The sequence below is a fragment of the Dendrobates tinctorius genome, unplaced genomic scaffold (assembly GCF_039654945.1).
Source record: "Dendrobates tinctorius isolate UK_male_01 unplaced genomic scaffold, ASM3965494v1 ptg000257l, whole genome shotgun sequence".
Lineage (NCBI taxonomy): Eukaryota > Metazoa > Chordata > Amphibia > Anura > Dendrobatidae > Dendrobates > Dendrobates tinctorius.
In genome coordinates this window covers 5207865-5226131 of record NW_027361924.1, presented here as the reverse complement: position 1 = coordinate 5226131, position 18267 = coordinate 5207865, and the positions used below count along the sequence as shown (strand labels likewise).

The window sequence follows — 18267 nt, the reverse complement described above, 5'->3', positions numbered from 1 at the left end:
CGGGAGAAGCCGCTGTTGGGACTGTCTGGCAGGAGAACAAAAGGATGTGACAATTAAATTCACGGGACAGCTGTTGCGACCCTGCACCCATGACCCATCCAATGGTGTGTTCTTGGTTGGAAGCAGGGAGTACGCTGCAGTGTTAATCCTCCTATGGTGACACCTCTTCCAAAAGGCAAAAAGATTGAGCATGTTGTAATCCAACTTGGCCAATCCTTATCTTCCCTGACATTGTCATCCATCTACTCCAAAAATTGCATCACAGGGATCCTGTCATGACGATTTAAATGCTGAAAGAAGGGATAATGCTATATAAGATCTAGTGCAGCAATATACATACTTTCAGTTTGTAGTTTTTCGATGTGCCAGTGCTGAGCGTTCAAGCTTTGAAACCGCAAACAAATTGGCCTGAAAATGTTAGGGGGATTCTCAATGGACTGGTGAGCCCATGGTCACGCCACTAATGGACTGGTGAGCCCATGGTCACGCCACTAATGGACTGGTGAGCCCATGGTCACGCCACTAATGGACTGGTGAGCCCATGGTCACGCCACTAATGGACTGGTGAGCCCATGGTCACGCCACTAATGGACTGGTGAGCCCATGGTCACGCCACTAATGGACTGGTGAGCCCATGGTCACGCCACTAATGGACTGGTGAGCCCATGGTCACGCCACTAATGGACTGGTGAGCCCATGGTCACGCCACTAATGGACTGGTGAGCCCATGGTCACGCCACTAATGGACTGGTGAGCCCATGGTCACGCCACTAATGGACTGGTGAGCCCATGGTCACGCCACTAATGGACTGGTGAGCGCATGGTCACGCCCCCCTAATGTGCTCATGAGCGCATGGTCACGCCCCCCAATGTGCTCTGGAGCCCTTGGTCACGCCCCCCCCAATGTGCTCTGGAGCCCTTGGTCACGCCCCCCCCAATGTGCTCGGGAGCCCTTGGTCACGCCCCCCCCAATGTGCTCGGGAGCCCTTGGTCACGCCCCCCAATGTGCTCGGGAGCCCTTGGTCACGCCCCCCAATGTGCTCGGGAGCCCTTGGTCACGCCCCCCCCAATGTGCTCGGGAGCCCTTGGTCACGCCCCCCCCCAATGTGCTCGGGAGCCCTTGGTCACGCCCCCCCCAATGTGCTCGGGAGCCCTTGGTCACGCCCCCCCCAATGTGCTCGGGAGCCCTTGGTCACGCCCCCCCCAATGTGCTCGGGAGCCCTTGGTCACGCCCCCCCCAATGTGCTCGGGAGCCCTTGGTCACGCCCCCCCCAATGTGCTCGGGAGCCCTTGGTCACGCCCCCCCCAATGTGCTCGGGAGCCCTTGGTCACGCCCCCCCCCAATGTGCTCGGGAGCCCTTGGTCACGCCCCCCCCCCAATGTGCTCGGGAGCCCTTGGTCACGCCCCCCCCCCAATGTGCTCATGTGCTCGGGAGCCCTTGGTCACGCCCCCCCCCCCCAATGTGCTCGGGAGCCCTTGGTCACGCCCCCCCCAATGTGCTCGGGAGCTCTTGGTCACGCCCCCCCCCAATGTGCTCGGGAGCCCTTGGTCACGCGCCCCCCCAATGTGCTCGGGAGCCCTTGGTCACGCCCCCCCCAATGTGCTCGGGAGCCCTTGGTCACGCCCCCCCCAATGTGCTCGGGAGCCCTTGGTCACGCCCCCCCAATGTGCTCGGGAGCCCTTGGTCACGCCCCCCCAATGTGCTCGGGAGCCCTTGGTCACGCCCCCCTCCCCAATGTGCTCGGGAGCCCTTGGTCACGCGCCCCCCCCAATGTGCTCGGGAGCCCTTGGTCACGCGCCCCCCCCCCCAATGTGCTCGGGAGCCCTTGGTCACGCGCCCCCCCCCCCAATGTGCTCGGGAGCCCTTGGTCACGCGCCCCCCCCCCCCAATGTGCTCGGGAGCCCTTGGTCACGCGCCCCTCCCCAATGTGCTCGGGAGCCCTTGGTCACGCGCCCCCCCCCCCCCAATGTGCTCATGTGCTCGGGAGCCCTTGGTCACGCGCCCCCCCAATGTGCTCGGGAGCCCTTGGTCACGCGCCCCCCCAATGTGCTCGGGAGCCCTTGGTCACGCCCCCCCCAATGTGCTCGGGAGCCCTTGGTCACGCCCCCCCCAATGTGCTCGGGAGCCCTTGGTCACGCCCCCCCCCAATGTGCTCGGGAGCCCTTGGTCACGCCCCCCCCAATGTGCTCGGGAGCCCTTGGTCACGCCCCCCCAATGTGCTCGGGAGCCCTTGGTCACGCCCCCCCCCCAATGTGCTCGGGAGCCCTTGGTCACGCCCCCCCCCCAATGTGCTCGGGAGCCCTTGGTCACGCCCCCCCCAATGTGCTCGGGAGCCCTTGGTCACGCCCCCCCCCCAATGTGCTCGGGAGCCCTTGGTCACGCGCCCCCCCCAATGTGCTCGGGAGCCCTTGGTCACGCGCCCCCCCCCCCCAATGTGCTCATGTGCTCGGGAGCCCTTGGTCACGCGCCCCCCCAATGTGCTCGGGAGCCCTTGGTCACGCGCCCCCCCAATGTGCTCGGGAGCCCTTGGTCACGCGCCCCCCCCAATGTGCTCGGGAGCCCTTGGTCACGCCTCCCCCCCCCCCCCCCAATGTGCTCGGGAGCCCTTGGTCACTCCCTCCCCCCAATGTGCTCGGGAGCCCTTGGTCACTCCCTCCCCCCAATGTGCTCGGGAGCCCTTGGTCAGCGATTACTACAGCACATGTGACTGTTTCCAATAAAAATCTTTTACATTCATATTACTCTTAAAGGGGATGTCTTGGCAAAAAAAAAACCCCAGGGGATTAAAACTGTAAAAAAAACAAAACAAAGAAAAACTTTGCAGCGCTATCGGCGCGCCCCTGGATCCAGGCCGTTCCATAGTCTGCATTGACACAGGAAGAGGAGATGCCGCTGTTACACCAGCGGTAGGACTGCTGTAGCCTGTGATTGGCTATAGAGGTCAGGTGACTTGAGAAATGCATCCAATCACGTGCTGGTCAAAACTGATTATATCGGTTCAGGTGGGTGCCAGTAGGGGGAGTATCACAGTTTATTATTTTTTTCTTTGGACAAACCCCTTTTAAGCCTTCACAAAAAGAGAGTTCTCCAGGAATCGTCCTTTCAAAGATGAAGTGGTTCCCTTTTCCTTCGCTGCTTGATTATCTGGCTCACTTTGCACTCGCTGTAGACAAGAGCTGCGAGTCCTTCGGTGAAGTCTCGTGCCATATTTGGGTTGACTTAGGCGATCTAAGCTAGAGATAACACATAGCTCATTATGGACTTAGGGTTGAGCTGTAGTTCGTGCTGCCGTCAGACTGTGGTTTCCGGTGCGTTTTCCCAAGGTGCCCATGTGTACTAGAGGGCAGTCAGACAAATCACTTTTGTGAAGACTTGACGTCACACAACTCTGCCTAAATAATGGAGGGTTGAGAATGTTGGATGCGATATGCCCACTCTGCTTTCACAGAAGAGATAAACCGCTGCCTTAATAGCTCTCAAAGCTTTCTGGAAGCCTGAACTCTGTGGCCAAAATTTTTTTGGGTGTTTACAACAAAGGAAATCCGGAATAATCGAATTCCAAATCCTTGCAAATATTTTTACACCTGTTCAATCATTGTTAAATTGTGATGATGGATATGTTTCTTTGTTTTGCCCTCCAACAGAATTAAAATTTCTCAAAAGAACTAGTGGTCACAAACACAATGATACGGAAATGACTATTGGTGGTTAGTACTTTATAATCTGCTTCCTCGCCCGTTGGCATAGTGTGCACCCTGATAAATTCCGGATACTTTGGTGTATGATGGCAGGGGTGGGGATCTCTGTGACAACACTTATCTCATTGTCACTTTTCCATTTGCTGAATGTGTCTTCTTGTTCTCTCGCAGCCCACCACTCTACCACAGGGGACCATCAACATGAACCTGTGCACAGACGTCATAGACGGGGAGAGCCGAACTGGACAGAAGTTCTCCTTGTGCATCATGACCCCAGAAGAACATTTTATCAGGGCGGAGAACAAAGAAATAATCAATGGGTGAGAGATGGCTGGACGCAACGCTGAGTGCAGAAAGGATCCTTAACCCTGAAGCATTATCAGAGACGAGGCTGATACCAGTCACATACATGGCTGTAGTAGTTGCTCTCCTGATACCTCCTGACATTGAGATTCTGTTGTATTTGTATGCATAGGTATGGTGGGATGGAATCGAATATAACCAGTGTTCACAAGTCCCCTTTATAACACTGGAAGCAGTGTGTGCAGGTGCGCTGGGTCCGCTCCAACCTGTGCTCGCCCGCAAGCTGCCTACAATGGGAACATTGTGTCTCATGCTTTGTTCTCTGGAGACACCCACAGAGATGACAAACTGTGCTGCCAGCCACAGCCAAAGTACACCACTCTATCAGGATCCTGCTCCGTGCACCCACTTCTTACCCGGGTTTTGAGCCCACCTCTTTGCACTGTGCCCTTTTTCTGTGAACTACATACCGACTCCCCACCTGCTTTCTGCCCTGCATAGACTTCTCCCTTGCTGTGTACCCATCTCTTCATTGTGCCCTTACCTTTCTCCTATCTTTAGTGTCCATTTCATGCCCTATTGAGGCTTGTAACCTGTGCAAACACTTTCTACCTAATTTTCAAAAATTATAGCAATTTCCTGTGAGCTGTAAAGCAACCTCTTTGTACACTTACGTTCCTGTTGTGTGTCTACCTGTGCTTACGCCTGTTACTACAGCTGCCCATCCATCTACCGGCATGCTCACCCTTCTCCATATATCAGTGTGCTGCCTCTCTTCAACACTGCCCGTATTTTTTAATTTTTTTTTCTGTTCCAGTATCTTCTTTCCTAGGACACATTTTCCTTTTCTACACCCCGCTCTGCACCTCCCTCTCTCAAGCCCACTTTAGTTTCTTTCCTCGGCTCTGTGTGTTTCTTTGAAATGCTTCACGTCACGTTGTATAAATCTCCTTTCCACGGTTGGTTGTCCCCTTGTAAATTCTCCTAACGCTCTCCTTTTCCTGCCTCTGTAAAATCAATGAGCGCTCTCAGGTTCACCGCTCTTCTTTCCTCTTGCACTTCTTTATTTGTTCCCTGGACCGGCCTCCCCTTTTTTGCTCGCCCTGGACCGGCCTCCCCTTTTTTGCTCGCCCTGGACCGGCCTCCCCTTTTTTGCTCGCCCTGGACCGGCCTCCCCTTTTTTGCTCGCCCTGGACCGGCCTCCCCTTTTTTGCTCGCCCTGGACCGGCCTCCCCTTTTTTGCTCGCCCCGGACCGGCCTCCCCTTTTTTGCTCGCCCCGGACCGGCCTCCCCTTTTTTGCTCGCCCCGGACCGGCCTCCCCTTTTTTGCTCGCCCCGGACCGGCCTCCCCTTTTTTGCTCGCCCCGGACCGGCCTCCCCTTTTTTGCTCGCCCCGGACCGGCCTCCCCTTTTTTGCTCGCCCCGGACCGGCCTCCCCTTTTTTGCTCGCCCCGGACCGGCCTCCCCTTTTTTGCTCGCCCCGGACCGGCCTCCCCTTTTTTGCTCGCCCCGGACCGGCCTCCCCTTTTTTGCTCGCCCCGGACCGGCCTCCCCTTTTTTGCTCGCCCCGGACCGGCCTCCCCTTTTTTGCTCGCCCCGGACCGGCCTCCCCTTTTTTGCTCGCCCCGGACCGGCCTCCCCTTTTTTGCTCGCCCCGGACCGGCCTCCCCTTTTTTGCTCGCCCCGGACCGGCCTCCCCTTTTTTGCTCGCCCCGGACCGGCCTCCCCTTTTTTGCTCGCCCCGGACCGGCCTCCCCTTTTTTGCTCGCCCCGGACCGGCCTCCCCTTTTTTGCTCGCCCCGGACCGGCCTCCCCTTTTTTGCTCGCCCCGGACCGGCCTCCCCTTTTTTGCTCGCCCCGGACCGGCCTCCCCTTTTTTGCTCGCCCCGGACCGGCCTCCCCTTTTTTGCTCGCCCCGGACCGGCCTCCCCTTTTTTGCTCGCCCCGGACCGGCCTCCCCTTTTTTGCTCGCCCCGGACCGGCCTCCCCTTTTTTGCTCGCCCCGGACCGGCCTCCCCTTTTTTGCTCGCCCCGGACCGGCCTCCCCTTTTTTGCTCGCCCCGGACCGGCCTCCCCTTTTTTGCTCGCCCCGGACCGGCCTCCCCTTTTTTGCTCGCCCCGGACCGGCCTCCCCTTTTTTGCTCGCCCCGGACCGGCCTCCCCTTTTTTGCTCGCCCCGGACCGGCCTCCCCTTTTTTGCTCGCCCCGGACCGGCCTCCCCTTTTTTGCTCGCCCCGGACCGGCCTCCCCTTTTTTGCTCGCCCCGGACCGGCCTCCCCTTTTTTGCTCGCCCCGGACCGGCCTCCCCTTTTTTGCTCGCCCCGGACCGGCCTCCCCTTTTTTGCTCGCCCCGGACCGGCCTCCCCTTTTTTGCTCGCCCCGGACCGGCCTCCCCTTTTTTGCTCGCCCCGGACCGGCCTCCCCTTTTTTGCTCGCCCCGGACCGGCCTCCCCTTTTATTGATAATTTGTGTTTAGCAATGTAAGATTATTATTATGGCTTTAATGGGTAAATTAACCAATGACACGTTATAGTTTAGTAAGGTTAGACAGATGGAGAACGCTAGGTTTCATATACACTGCTCCATAAATGAGTTTTTCTTTCCCTGCTTTGTTTAGTAACAACCAAGCAGAGAGAGAAACTGGACCCCATTACAGAATAATATTGGTGTGTGTCGTTATGAAACCACTTTGCGTTTTCTAATACTGTAGGAGTCCATTGTATACACCCGGGGCAGGTCTCTGCTTTCTATGTAGTTTTATTAAAGTACTAGTGATGCAACCGCAAAATACCAGAGAGTGTTTCCTGTAATCCATTAACTCTCTACTAAGTGATTTGGAGCAGCAGGTACATGGCTGTGAAACCATCACTGATGACATTATTCAGCAAGATGAATGCTGATGGTTAATAGATCACTGTATATAGTTCAGTATCATAGTAGTGCTTGTACATAGGGAACAGCATTAGGGTACGTGCACACGCTGCGGATTCTGCTGCGGATTGATCCTCGTGGATTTTTCAAAATCCGCAGCTTAAAAGTCCTGCGGTTTATCTGCGGATTAGCCTGCGGTTTTTCATCTCCACAATGGAGGAGATGGCAAACCGCAGCGGAATCCGCAGAAAGAATTGATTATCCACCACCCTCGGATCCTTCAAACGGAACCTGAAAACCCATCTTTTCAGGAAAGCTTACAGCCTGCAATAACCATTCTGCCGCCTCACCACCCCCCGAGCTGCTGCACCCCCGACCTTTTGTCTCTTCCCCACTATCCCGTAGAATGTAAGTCCGCAAGGACAGGGTCCTCTCCCCTCTGCACCAGTCTGTCATTGTGATGGAGGAGATGGCAAACCGCAGCGGAATCTGCAGAAAGAACATGTCAATTCTTTCTGCGATTTTGAAACCGCAGAAAATTCTGCAGTGTCTGCACAGCGTTTTTTTTTCCCATAGGGTAGAAAGGTACTATACAACGCAGCAGAAACTGCTGCGGATCCGCAGGGCAAAATCCGCTGCGGATCCGCAGCGTGTGCACACACCCTTATAGTAGTTATATTCTTGTACATGGGGGGCAGTATTATAGTAGTTATATTCTTGTACATAGGGGGCAGTATTATAGTAATATTCTTGTACATAGGAGCAGTATTATAGTAGTTATATTCTTGTATATAGGGGCAGTATTATAGTAGTTATATTCTTGTACATAGGGACAGTATTAAAGTAGTCATATTCTTGTACATAGGAGCAGTATTATAGTAGTTATATTCTTGTACATAGGGGCAGTATTATAGTAGTTATATTCTTGTACATAGGGACAGTATTATAGTAGTTATATTGTATATAGGAGCAGTATTACAGTAGTTATATTCTTGTACATAGGGGCAGTATTATAGTAGTTATATTCTTGTATATAGGGGCAGTATTATAGTAATATTCTTGTACATGGGAGGCAGTATTATAGTAGTTATATTCATGTTCACTGCATCAAAGACCTCGCCCTGTCCTGGATTGCCTCATACCTTTCTGACCGCACATTCAGCGTTTCCCACTCCCACACTACCTCCTTATCCCGCCCCCTCTCTGTTGGAGTCCCCCAAGGCTCTGTCCTGGGGCCCCTACTTTTTTACATCTATACTCTTGGCCTAGGATAACTCATAAAGTCCCATGGTTTCCAGTACCACCTGTATGCAGACAACACTCAGATCTACCTCTCTGGCCCAGATGTCACCTCTCTGCTGTCCAGAATCCCGGAATGTCTATCGGCCATATCCTACTTTTTCACCTCTCGCTTCCTAAAACTCAATGTAGACAAAACTGAACTCATTATCTTTCCTCCATCTTGCGTATCTTCCCTACCCGATCTATCTATTATGGTAAACGGCATCACGCTCTCTCCCGAATCTGAAATCCGCTGCCTCGGAGTAACTCTCGACTCTGCCTTGTCCTTTCAAACCACACGTCCAAACTCTTGCCACCTCCTGTCGCCTCCAACTCAAAAATATTTCCAGAATCCGTCCTTTCCTCAGCCCTCAATCTACTAAAACTCTTGTACATGCCCTCATCTCCCGCCTTGACTACTGCTACACTCTCCTCTGTGGCCTCCCTGCTAACTCTGTTGCACCACTCCAGTCTGTCCTCAATTCTGCTGCCCGAATAATCCACCTCTCTCCTCGCTACGCCCCTGTCTCTCCCCTCTGCAAATCCCTCCATTGGCTCCCAATTCACCAACGAATCTAGTTCAAACTACTAACACTGACCTACAAAGCCATCCACAACCTTTCCCCTCCCTATATCTCTGAACTAACCTCCCAATATCTTCTTTCACGTAATCTTCGATCCTCCCAAGACCTCCTACTCTCCTCCACACTTATTCGTTCCTCACACAACCGCCTCCAAGATTTCTCCCGAATATCCCCCATCCTCTGGAATTCCATACCTCAACACGTCCGATTGTCCACCACCCTCGGATCCTTCAAACGGAACCTGAAAACCCATCTCTTCAGGAAAGCTTACAGCCTGCAATGACCATTCTGCCGCCTCATCACCACCAGAGCTGCGGCACCCCCGACCTTCTGTCTCTTCCCCACTGTCCCTTAGTAGAATGTAAGTCCGCAAGGACAGGGTCCTCTCCCCTCTGTACCAGTCTGTCATTGTAAATTTGTTTACTGTTAACGATATCTATAACTTTGTATGTAACCCCCCTTCCCATGTACAGCACCATGGAATTAATGGCGCTATATAAATAATAATAATGTTCATATAGTAAAACCATTTTCCTTTGGATTGCTGTAGCTTTAAAGCTGAGTATGTAAGTTGCCTTTTAGTGTATGTTCTGACTGTGATCGCTCTTCTTTGTACAGGTGGCTTGAAATGCTGATCGTGTATCCCAAGACTAACAAGCAGAATCAGAAGAAGAAAAGGAAAGTTGAGCCCCCCACTCCACAGGTAAGCCAGCCAACGTAGCTCCTTGTGATTTTCTGTCCATTGCTGTCCGGCAGCCTGTGACACTGCAGCCAGTTGCAGATTACTCTGCTGTTTCTTCAAGTTGGAATAGCTGTGAAATCATTAACTTGTTGTGCGATTTTATCCGTAACTGGGATCTGCTGTATTAAGTAGATGGGGGAGCGAAATGTTCTTTACAGGGGCCCTGGTCCCATCTCTTCTCTCCGATAATGTGGGTGGGAGAGTGGGGTAACTACAAAGGAATTTAATCATCCCACAGTGAAGTCAGTGAGGGGTCCTGGTGTCCTGAGAGTGGCTCTTACTATACATGGTAATGGTGAACTGCTTCTCTGACTCACCCTATGTGACTGTCTTTTGCTGCGTGGGAGCCCACAGCTGAAGCGCCAGTTCAGTAACTTGTCCCAAGGGGTTGGTCCCAATGATGTGCAGATGCCAGCATAGGGCATGTAATGATTTGCAGTTTCCTATTATAATGTATGCGGTCCGGCGTGTTATGAATGGGTTAGTGCAAAATGTTAACTGATGTTTGGTTTTATCAACCCACTTGTTTTAGATGGTGTCCCCATAGTTCGCTGCCCCCTCTGTGGTCAGCTGTTTCCATCTGGGGTTGTCTTTGAAATGTACAGACACGCTGGGCCCTCCTCGCGTCGCTAGGGTGAGAGCTGCTCTCGTTGAAGGTCTATCATAATGTCCCAGTGGGGTCTTTGAACCAAAAATTTGCTTTCCTTCAGTCAACCACTTAGCAGCCAGAGACCCTTTTCTTTTTTACAGTGTAGCACTGTCATCCATGATGCAAGCATTGTCATCAGACTGGTGGTGAAATAATAATTTGAGTACTATCCTCTCTATTTATGAACTTTATTCCCTTATATCTTAGGAACCAGGACCTGCAAAAATGGCAGCGACCAGCACAGGAATACCCGGTGCAGAAAAGGTTCCAGCCACCAAATCCACTCTCTGGCAAGAGGAAGCAAAGGGCAGAGATGGGCATGAAAGCGTTGGCAACAGTCCCATCCAGAGTCCGGTTCACATGCCCTCGTCCCCAAACGAGCCGGCGCCTGATGTTAAAGTTGGTCAGTATCTTGTATACTAGGGACGTTTGTGTTTCTTGTTTTTGGTCGTGGCCTCTAATTGACAGCTGTGGGGTATTAATAAGTCTAATCCTTCTTATGTCCTTGTTTCTACTACCCTTACATTAGATGGAAGCTTGATGAATGGAGATCGCATTGATGGCGGGCGGAAGACTCGAGTGGAAAGCGGCTATTTCTCATTAGAGAAGACTAAAGACTTGAAATCTGAAGAACAGCCGCCTACCCCGCCTTTACCGTCCACACCCGATGCGCCCAGCAGGTATAGTGTCCACAGTGCATTCAACCCGGAGCAAGATCCATTTTTCCTCCCAGGTAACAGCCACTGCCAGCCTCGGGAGCCTCATGTCAGTAACAGAACGACAGCTGCCCTTCTTCATGTTCCCAATCGGGAGTACATCATCCTGGCTGATGTACCCCGAGCCCGCAGGATCACTCACAGGGAGGTTTTCCAGGTAGAGAAGAAGCGACTGGAACAGAAAACCCGGGCACGGAGCCCAGGCAGGGAGGAAGTGGCGCGGCTATTTGGCCAGCAGAGAAGGTGAGATCTTCATGTTATCCTTCATCTAATGTTGATGATTTGGGGGGGGGGGGGGGTCTTAAATGTAGTAGGGTTTTCTCCTTCGTCTCATTGGGGGACACAGAGACTGTGGGTGTGTGCTTCTGCCGTCTGGAGGCCGACACTAAGTGTACAAAAAAAGAGTTAGCTCCTCCTCCGCCGCATACACCCTCGCCCCTAGGCCGGGCGTAACTCAGTTTTTGCTTAGTGTCTGATGGAGGCACACGCAGTCTGGAGTTCCAGACTAGATTTTTTTTTTTTTTTTTTTCTCTCCCTTCCCTTTTTTCTATGAAGATAAGATAGGGGCGACGGATCCTATAGAGAGGATCCGATCTCCCCAAATCACCAACGGGCGACCACGTGTGAGTAACCCTCCACGTGTCCTCTCCCGCACCGAGGGACACATCTGGGACTTTTTTCCAGACATCTATTTTTTAACGAAAGAGGGGCAACGCGTCCTGATTAGAGGACTCGGTTTCCCCACAACTTCATCAGGCGCGTGTGAGCAGAACCAGTGGTCAGCCTCCACGTTGTTCCTCTCCTACAACAGCAGTGTATGGAGGCCCCGTCCACCCCTTGGTTGTGAGTCCAGGGGGCTGAATCGGAGGCGCAGGTGAGAGCGGGAGCGGGGGTTCCGGTACAGGGGGAAGAGGCCGCGAGTAAAACCGACAGAGCCCCCCCCCCCCCCCCCCTGCACGGCGGATGGTCCCGCTCACCTTTTAATATATGGGGGATCCGCCCCTGGAGTGCACCCGGGCTCCGCACGCCGCGTGTATCGGAGCGCGGCCGGAAGCCCGCCGGCGGTCGCTGCCCCGCTGCAATCGCGCGAGCCGCGCGCCGACTTCCGGTGGTAGCCGGAAGTCCCGCCCGCTGACTTCCGGTGGTAGCCGGAAATCCCGCCCGCTGACGCGGCGGTGGCGGCGGCGAATGCGGAGACGCGCGATATAGGTTCCGGAGAGACTTCCGCCCTAACACCTCGCATCCACGCAGGGGTACTGCAGACAGGAGCCGGTGGGTGAGTGTATCTCCGTTTGGAGAACCACGCTGCTTGTCAGGGAAGAGGTTACCCTCCTCCTCCTTCTACTCTGCCTTCAGCCTGTGCAAGTATGTCTGCCAAAGGGAAAGCTCACTCTTTCCTTTACGCGGTTTGCGTGTCCTGTGGGGTCAGGCTGCCAAAGGCACAGGCGGGTAAATATTGTGAAGCCTGTGAGTCGGAGCGCGCCCAGGAGCCCCCCACTGTTTCTGAACCCAGGGGTCAGGACCCCCCGGAATGGGCGGTGTCCTTATCGCAGTCTATGCTATCCCTTACAAGGGCAATTGAATCCCTTCAGGCCCCGGGCAGGAGCAGGGAGGGGGGTCTGCCGGCGGAAGAGAGCTCGTCCTCGTCTCAGGACCCTCCAACCATTAGAGGTCGCTCCAGTACCAGGCAAGCTCATATCAAGAGGGTTCGTTCCCCGTCAGCCGGACCCTCCGGGGCTTCGGCGGCGGGTATTAGGGCATCCCGTTCCCCGTCACTGAGCTCTGGGAGCGATCAGGATGAAGGAGAGGAGGAAGAGGCCTGGAATCTAGAAAGTCTGGGGTTCCAGGATTCGGTGGACAGTCTCATTGAGGCAGTCAACCAGACATTAGAGATCGAGGACGATGTGCCCACAGCCTCAGGTCACAAGGTCTCTTTTAAGAAATCCAGGCGACCACATAGAAGATTTGCCACGCATCCGGAGTTTGAGGAGCTAGTCCAGAAACATAGAGATCACCCGGATAAGCGTTTTGCAATGCAAAAAGCGCTGCAGGCAAAGTATCCGTTTCCTCCTGAGCTCCATAAGGCTTGGGTAGAGTCGCCAGTAGTGGACCCTCCGGTATCCCGTTTAGCATCAAGATCGCTATTGTCGATACCCAGTGTTTCTTCTATAAAGGACCCAACTGATCGCCTCATGGACGGGCTTGCCCGCTCGGTATATGAGGCAGCAGGGTCGGCTCTGGCCCCCTCCTTTGCGGCGACTTGGGTGGCTAAGGCCATGGTTTCGTGGGGGGACGCTCTGTATAAGGCCCTCCAGGACAGGGATCTCCCCGCGGAGGTCTTAGAGGTGGCAAATCAGATGTCAGGAGCAAGTGATTATCTTGTCAGCGCCTCACTGGACGCGGCCGAGTGCTCGGCGGTGGCGAATGCGATCGCCATTAGGCGTGCATTATGGCTGAGACTGTGGAAAGCGGATTCTATCTCTAAAAAATCCTTAACCTCATTGCCGTTTCAGGGCAATCGACTGTTCGGTGAGAAGCTGGATAGGCTTATCTCAGAAGCCACAGGGGGGAAAAGTAGTTTCCTTCCGCAGCAGAGAAGTTGCCCGGCATTCAGGCAAACGCAAAGGCGTTTTCGACCCTTTCGTAGCCCCTGGGGGGGGACTTCGGCCAGGGCGTACTCCTCCGCAAACGATGGCCAGAGTAGGGAAAAACAAGTCTCTTACAGGGCCAATCCGCTGGGTAGAGGCCGAGGCCATTTACCCAGAGCGAAGGGGGCCAAGCCCCAAAAGCCTCCAGCTAAATGACTGGAGGCACTCCGTACCTACGGACGACAGAGTGGGCGGACGCCTACTAAGGTTCAGCCACGTTTGGGTCGCAGTGACACGCGACACTTGGGTGGCAGAACTTGTATCGTCCGGGTACAAGATAGAGTTTGTCGGACGGCCACCTCAGCGATTCTTCCGTTCACGACTTTCCAAAACAGATTCGCAGGCGGAGAGTTTGTTACAGGCTGTAACATCGCTACAGCACAAAGGGGTCATCGCCCCAGTGCCGCAGGGCGAAGAGTCGCAGGGGTTTTACTCCAATCTTTTTTCGGTCCCCAAAAAAGACGGGACTGTGAGGCCGGTTCTGGATTTAAAGATCCTAAACAGATTCATCAGGGTCAGGCGATTCCGGATGGAATCCCTCCGCTCGGTCATTGCAGCCATGGATCCAGGGGAATTCCTGGCCTCAATCGATGTGCAGGATGCATATCTGCATATTCCGATATTCCCCCCACACCAGAGGTTCCTGCGATTTGCGATCGGAGGACGTCACTTCCAATTCGTGGCTCTGCCCTTCGGTCTGGCCACTGCCCCCAGAGTCTTTACAAAGATAATGGCGGTGGTTATGGCCATCCTGCATGCACGGGGCATAACGGTGTTACCTTACCTGGACGACCTTTTGGTAAAGGGGCCGTCGTTTCAGAAGTGCCAGGACAATGTCAGTATTACTCTGGATACCCTGGCCCGTCTGGGCTGGCTGATCAATTGGAGCAAGTCGTCTTTGGTTCCAGCCCAAAAAATCGTGTTCCTGGGCATGATTTTCGACACCTCCCGGGGGCTGGTGATCCTCCCTCAGGACAAGGCGCAAAAAATCAAGCAAGGGATACGGAACCTTCTACAGCCGGGCTCCAGATCCATCCGGTATGGCATGAGTGTTTTAGGCAGAATGGTGGCGGCGATAGAAGCAATCCCGTTTGCCCAGTTCCATCTCCGTCCGCTTCAGCATGCGCTCTTGACAGCATGGGACCGGAGGCTGCTGTCTCTCAGTCATCGGTGCAAGTTGTCTCCGCTGGTACGGGGTTCACTCCGGTGGTGGACTCGCGACTCGTCTCTGGTCCAGGGGAAACCCTTTCCCCCGGAACAATGGTTGGTGGTGACGACCGATGCAAGCCTGCAAGGTTGGGGAGCAGTTTTCCAGAGTCACATAGCCCAGGGGCGATGGTCCGTTCAGGAGATAGTTCTCCCGATCAACATTCTGGAGATACGGGCAATACGATTGGCCCTACAACATTTCCAGTGTTTCCTGAGACACCGGCCGGTGCGCATCCAGACGGACAATGCTACAGCAGTAGCATATGTCAACCATCAAGGGGGCACGCGCAGCCAGGCAGCCATGCGCGAGGTCGGACTGGTACTACGTTGGGCGGAGAAGAACCGCGTGGTAATTTCAGCGGTGCACATTCCAGGAGTCGAAAACTGGGCGGCAGATTTTCTCAGCCGACAGGGGGTCGCGGCAGGGGAATGGTCCCTGCACCCCGAGATCTTTCAGCAGATCTGCCAACGGTGGGGGACACCAGACGTGGACCTTATGGCATCCAGAGAGAATGCCAAAGTACTAAGGTTTGTCGCTCGATCCCTCGATCCGCAGGCAATCGCAGCAGACGCGCTGGTGCTCCCGTGGAGCCAGTTTCGTCTCCCGTACTTGTTCCCCCCGCTGCCGCTGCTTCCAAGAGTTATCAGGAAAATAAGGAGAGAGAAGGTTCCAGCAATTCTGCTGGCCCCAGACTGGCCCCGGCGGGCCTGGTACGCAGATCTGGTCCAACTAGTGGTGGACGTACCCTGGCGTCTTCCAGATCGGCCGGACTTACTGTCCCAAGGGCCGATCTGCCATCCGAACTTAGGGGCCCTGTGTTTGACGGCGTGGCCATTGAATCTTGGCTGTTAACACAGGCAGGATTCAGACGCGATGTGGCGGCCACGATGGTGAGTGCCCGAAAGCCTTCCTCGGCGAGGGTGTATCATCGAACTTGGGAAGTTTTCTTCCGTTGGTGTAGGGATCGTGAAGTGGCTCCTCTGGTTTTTTCGATCCCCAACGTACTGGCTTTTCTACAGGCAGGGCTGGACGCAGGGTTGGCCCCGAGTTCCCTCAGAACGCAAATCTCGGCCCTGTCGGTACTTTTCCAACGAAAAGTCGCTTCCGTATGGCAGGTTAGGACGTTTATGCAGGGGGTCGCACATTTAGTACCCCCCTATAAGGCGCCGACGGAATCATGGGACCTGAACTTGGTGCTCAGAGCCCTTCAGGAGGCCCCTTTCGAACCATTGCAAGAGGTCTCCTTACCTTACCTGTCCAGAAAGGTCGTTTTTCTAGTAGCCATAACGTCTATTAGGCGGGTTTCGGAATTGGCGGCCTTATCTTGTAAACCACCGTTCCTAACCTTTTATAAGGATAAGGTAGTTTTAAGGCCAGCTCCCCCCTTCTTGCCGAAGGTTGTGTCTGCATTTCATATCAACGAAGACATCGTCTTACCCTCGTTTTGCCCGGCACCGGTGCACAGGGTAGAGAGGGCTTTGCACACCCTGGATCTGGTAAGAGCTCTTAGGAGGTATGTGACAAGGACGGCGCCATTCCGCCAGACAGACGCTCTATTCGTGGTTCCAGAGGGACGGCGGAAGGGGCTCGCTGCGTCCAGAGCGACTTTGGCCATATGGGTTCGCCTGACGGTCCAAGAAGCTTATCAAATCAGTGGCACGCCGGTTCCGGCAGGGATCAAGGCTCACTCGGCACGGGCAGTGGGTGCCTCATGGGCACTACGACACCAGGCTTCAGCGGAGCAGGTATGCAAAGCAGCTACCTGGTCCAGTTTACATACGTTTGTCAAACATTATAACGTACATACCCAGGCATCCTCGGATGCAAGCCTGGGAAGAAAGATTCTCCAGGCAGCAGTTGCGCACCTCTAATCAGGGGCGCAAATTAGCAGGGATTGGGTGAGCTAAGATCCCGCCCAGAGGACTGCTTTAGGACGTCCCACAGTCTCTGTGTCCCCCAATGAGACGAAGGAGAAACATGGATTTTTGTGAGTACTCACCGTAAAATCCTTTTCTCCGAGACGCTCATTGGGGGACACAGCACCCACCCTATCAGCCAGTTGGCATTTACTTATTTTGAGTTTTACAAATCCTTGTACAAGGTTTAGGGTGGCCCCCTTTTTCAGACATATAGTTTCTTGCCTGAGTTTAAGGCGCGTTCTCCTACTGCTTATGCACTAAACTGAGTTACGCCCGGCCTAGGGGCGAGGGTGTATGCGGCGGAGGAGGAGCTAACTCTTTTTTTGTACACTTAGTGTCGGCCTCCAGACGGCAGAAGCACACACCCACAGTCTCTGTGTCCCCCAATGAGCGTCTCGGAGAAAAGGATTTTACGGTGAGTACTCACAAAAATCCATGTTTGTTGGGGTCGCTGTACTAGAAAATGGATGGGCATGTCTAGGTTTTATTGGATTGTTTTCGATTTTTGTGTTTTTTTTTTTTTACTCCCCTTTTTGGGTGACAAGTGTTTATCTTGTTCCATGAAGGGGTTTCCATATTTAGCTGCCAACATCCCCCAATATATCCTAGAGGGAATCTGTCACGTTGCACATGCAGTCCGATCTATGAACAGTGTGGTACAGATAAGAAGCAGAGAGGCTGATGTGTAAAGATTTATAGGAAAAGATTCAATGTAGCTCATTCATTCAACTCCCTGCGTGTTCTCTGCTTAAGAGTCCAGTGGTCGGTCTCACTGGTCAATTGATAGCTATGTTGGTATGCTCGGCCACTTGTTAGAGCCGCCCCCTGGACTCATGCAGGGATTTAAATGAATAAAATGCCATTTTCACCCCAAAATATCTATGAATCTGATCAGCTTTTGCTGCTGAATAACATCTTGCCTGCAGATCAGAATCTGTTTTCAACATGACGGGTTCCCTTTCCGAGTGCCACACTTTTGACGATATTGGCGGTCTGCTCATAAGCTTTTATATTTGTTTTACCTTTGGGTGACCGCGAATGATCTGAGAAAGGTGCTTGGAACAGTCTATTGGCCTCACACCAGGCTTTTGGACCTCCTGAATTTCATAGACCTGGATACACTTTTCCAAACTGACAGCACCTAATAGAGGCAAAGCATGGATTATTAGAAGGTCTGTTTGGGGTCAGTACGTGTCGTGGAGATGACGTTGGAGCATTTTCATGCAGTGCACCCACAGGCCTCTTGCAGAGATTTCCCATCATCGGGCACTGCTAGCTCGTGTAGGCTCTGTGGTAGCAGAAAGCTAAGTTGTAATGCATGATTGCAACAGCCACACTATACCTGAAGGCTGGTAACTGGATGAAAATCGGCCATAATCGGGGCTGCTTCTGCCTTGTAATGTTTTTGTCGATTCCTAGGATATGAAAAAGCCTAATAGAACATAAGCAGTGTATGTCTCTGATTTGTAACCAGTGCATCTCTAGTGGTTGTAAAACTACAACTCCCAGCGTGTTGTAATTTCACAACTGCCATAGAGCCACGGTCGCTAAACACGGATGTCTGTACACAAGCACCTGACTTGCTGATGAGTCCGGTCTCCGTCCATCTGCGATTGCATCCATCCGTAAGCACATTCTGCAATT

The 18267-nt window shown here is 53.5% G+C and overlaps 1 protein-coding gene across 12 annotated transcripts in view; it reads left to right on the top strand.

The window, feature by feature from the left end:
- Positions 1–18267, top strand: part of MPRIP (myosin phosphatase Rho interacting protein) — an 87418-nt gene that overhangs the window by 34408 nt on the left and 34743 nt on the right. For 11 of the 12 annotated variants that reach the window (XR_012226522.1, XR_012226523.1, XM_073558520.1 and 8 more), the window contains exons 4-7: positions 3872–4020; positions 9358–9442; positions 10338–10533; positions 10660–10810. Coding sequence is in view for 9 of the 12 variants with exons in the window: in XM_073558520.1 (XP_073414621.1) it covers positions 3872–4020; positions 9358–9442; positions 10338–10533; positions 10660–10810 (581 nt within the window). In the remaining 3 variants the exon portion in view is untranslated. Of the gene's footprint in view, positions 1–3871; positions 4021–9357; positions 9443–10337; positions 10534–10659; positions 10811–10960; positions 11090–18267 lie in introns of those variants that run through there. The other variant, XM_073558528.1, reaches the window with a different exon arrangement.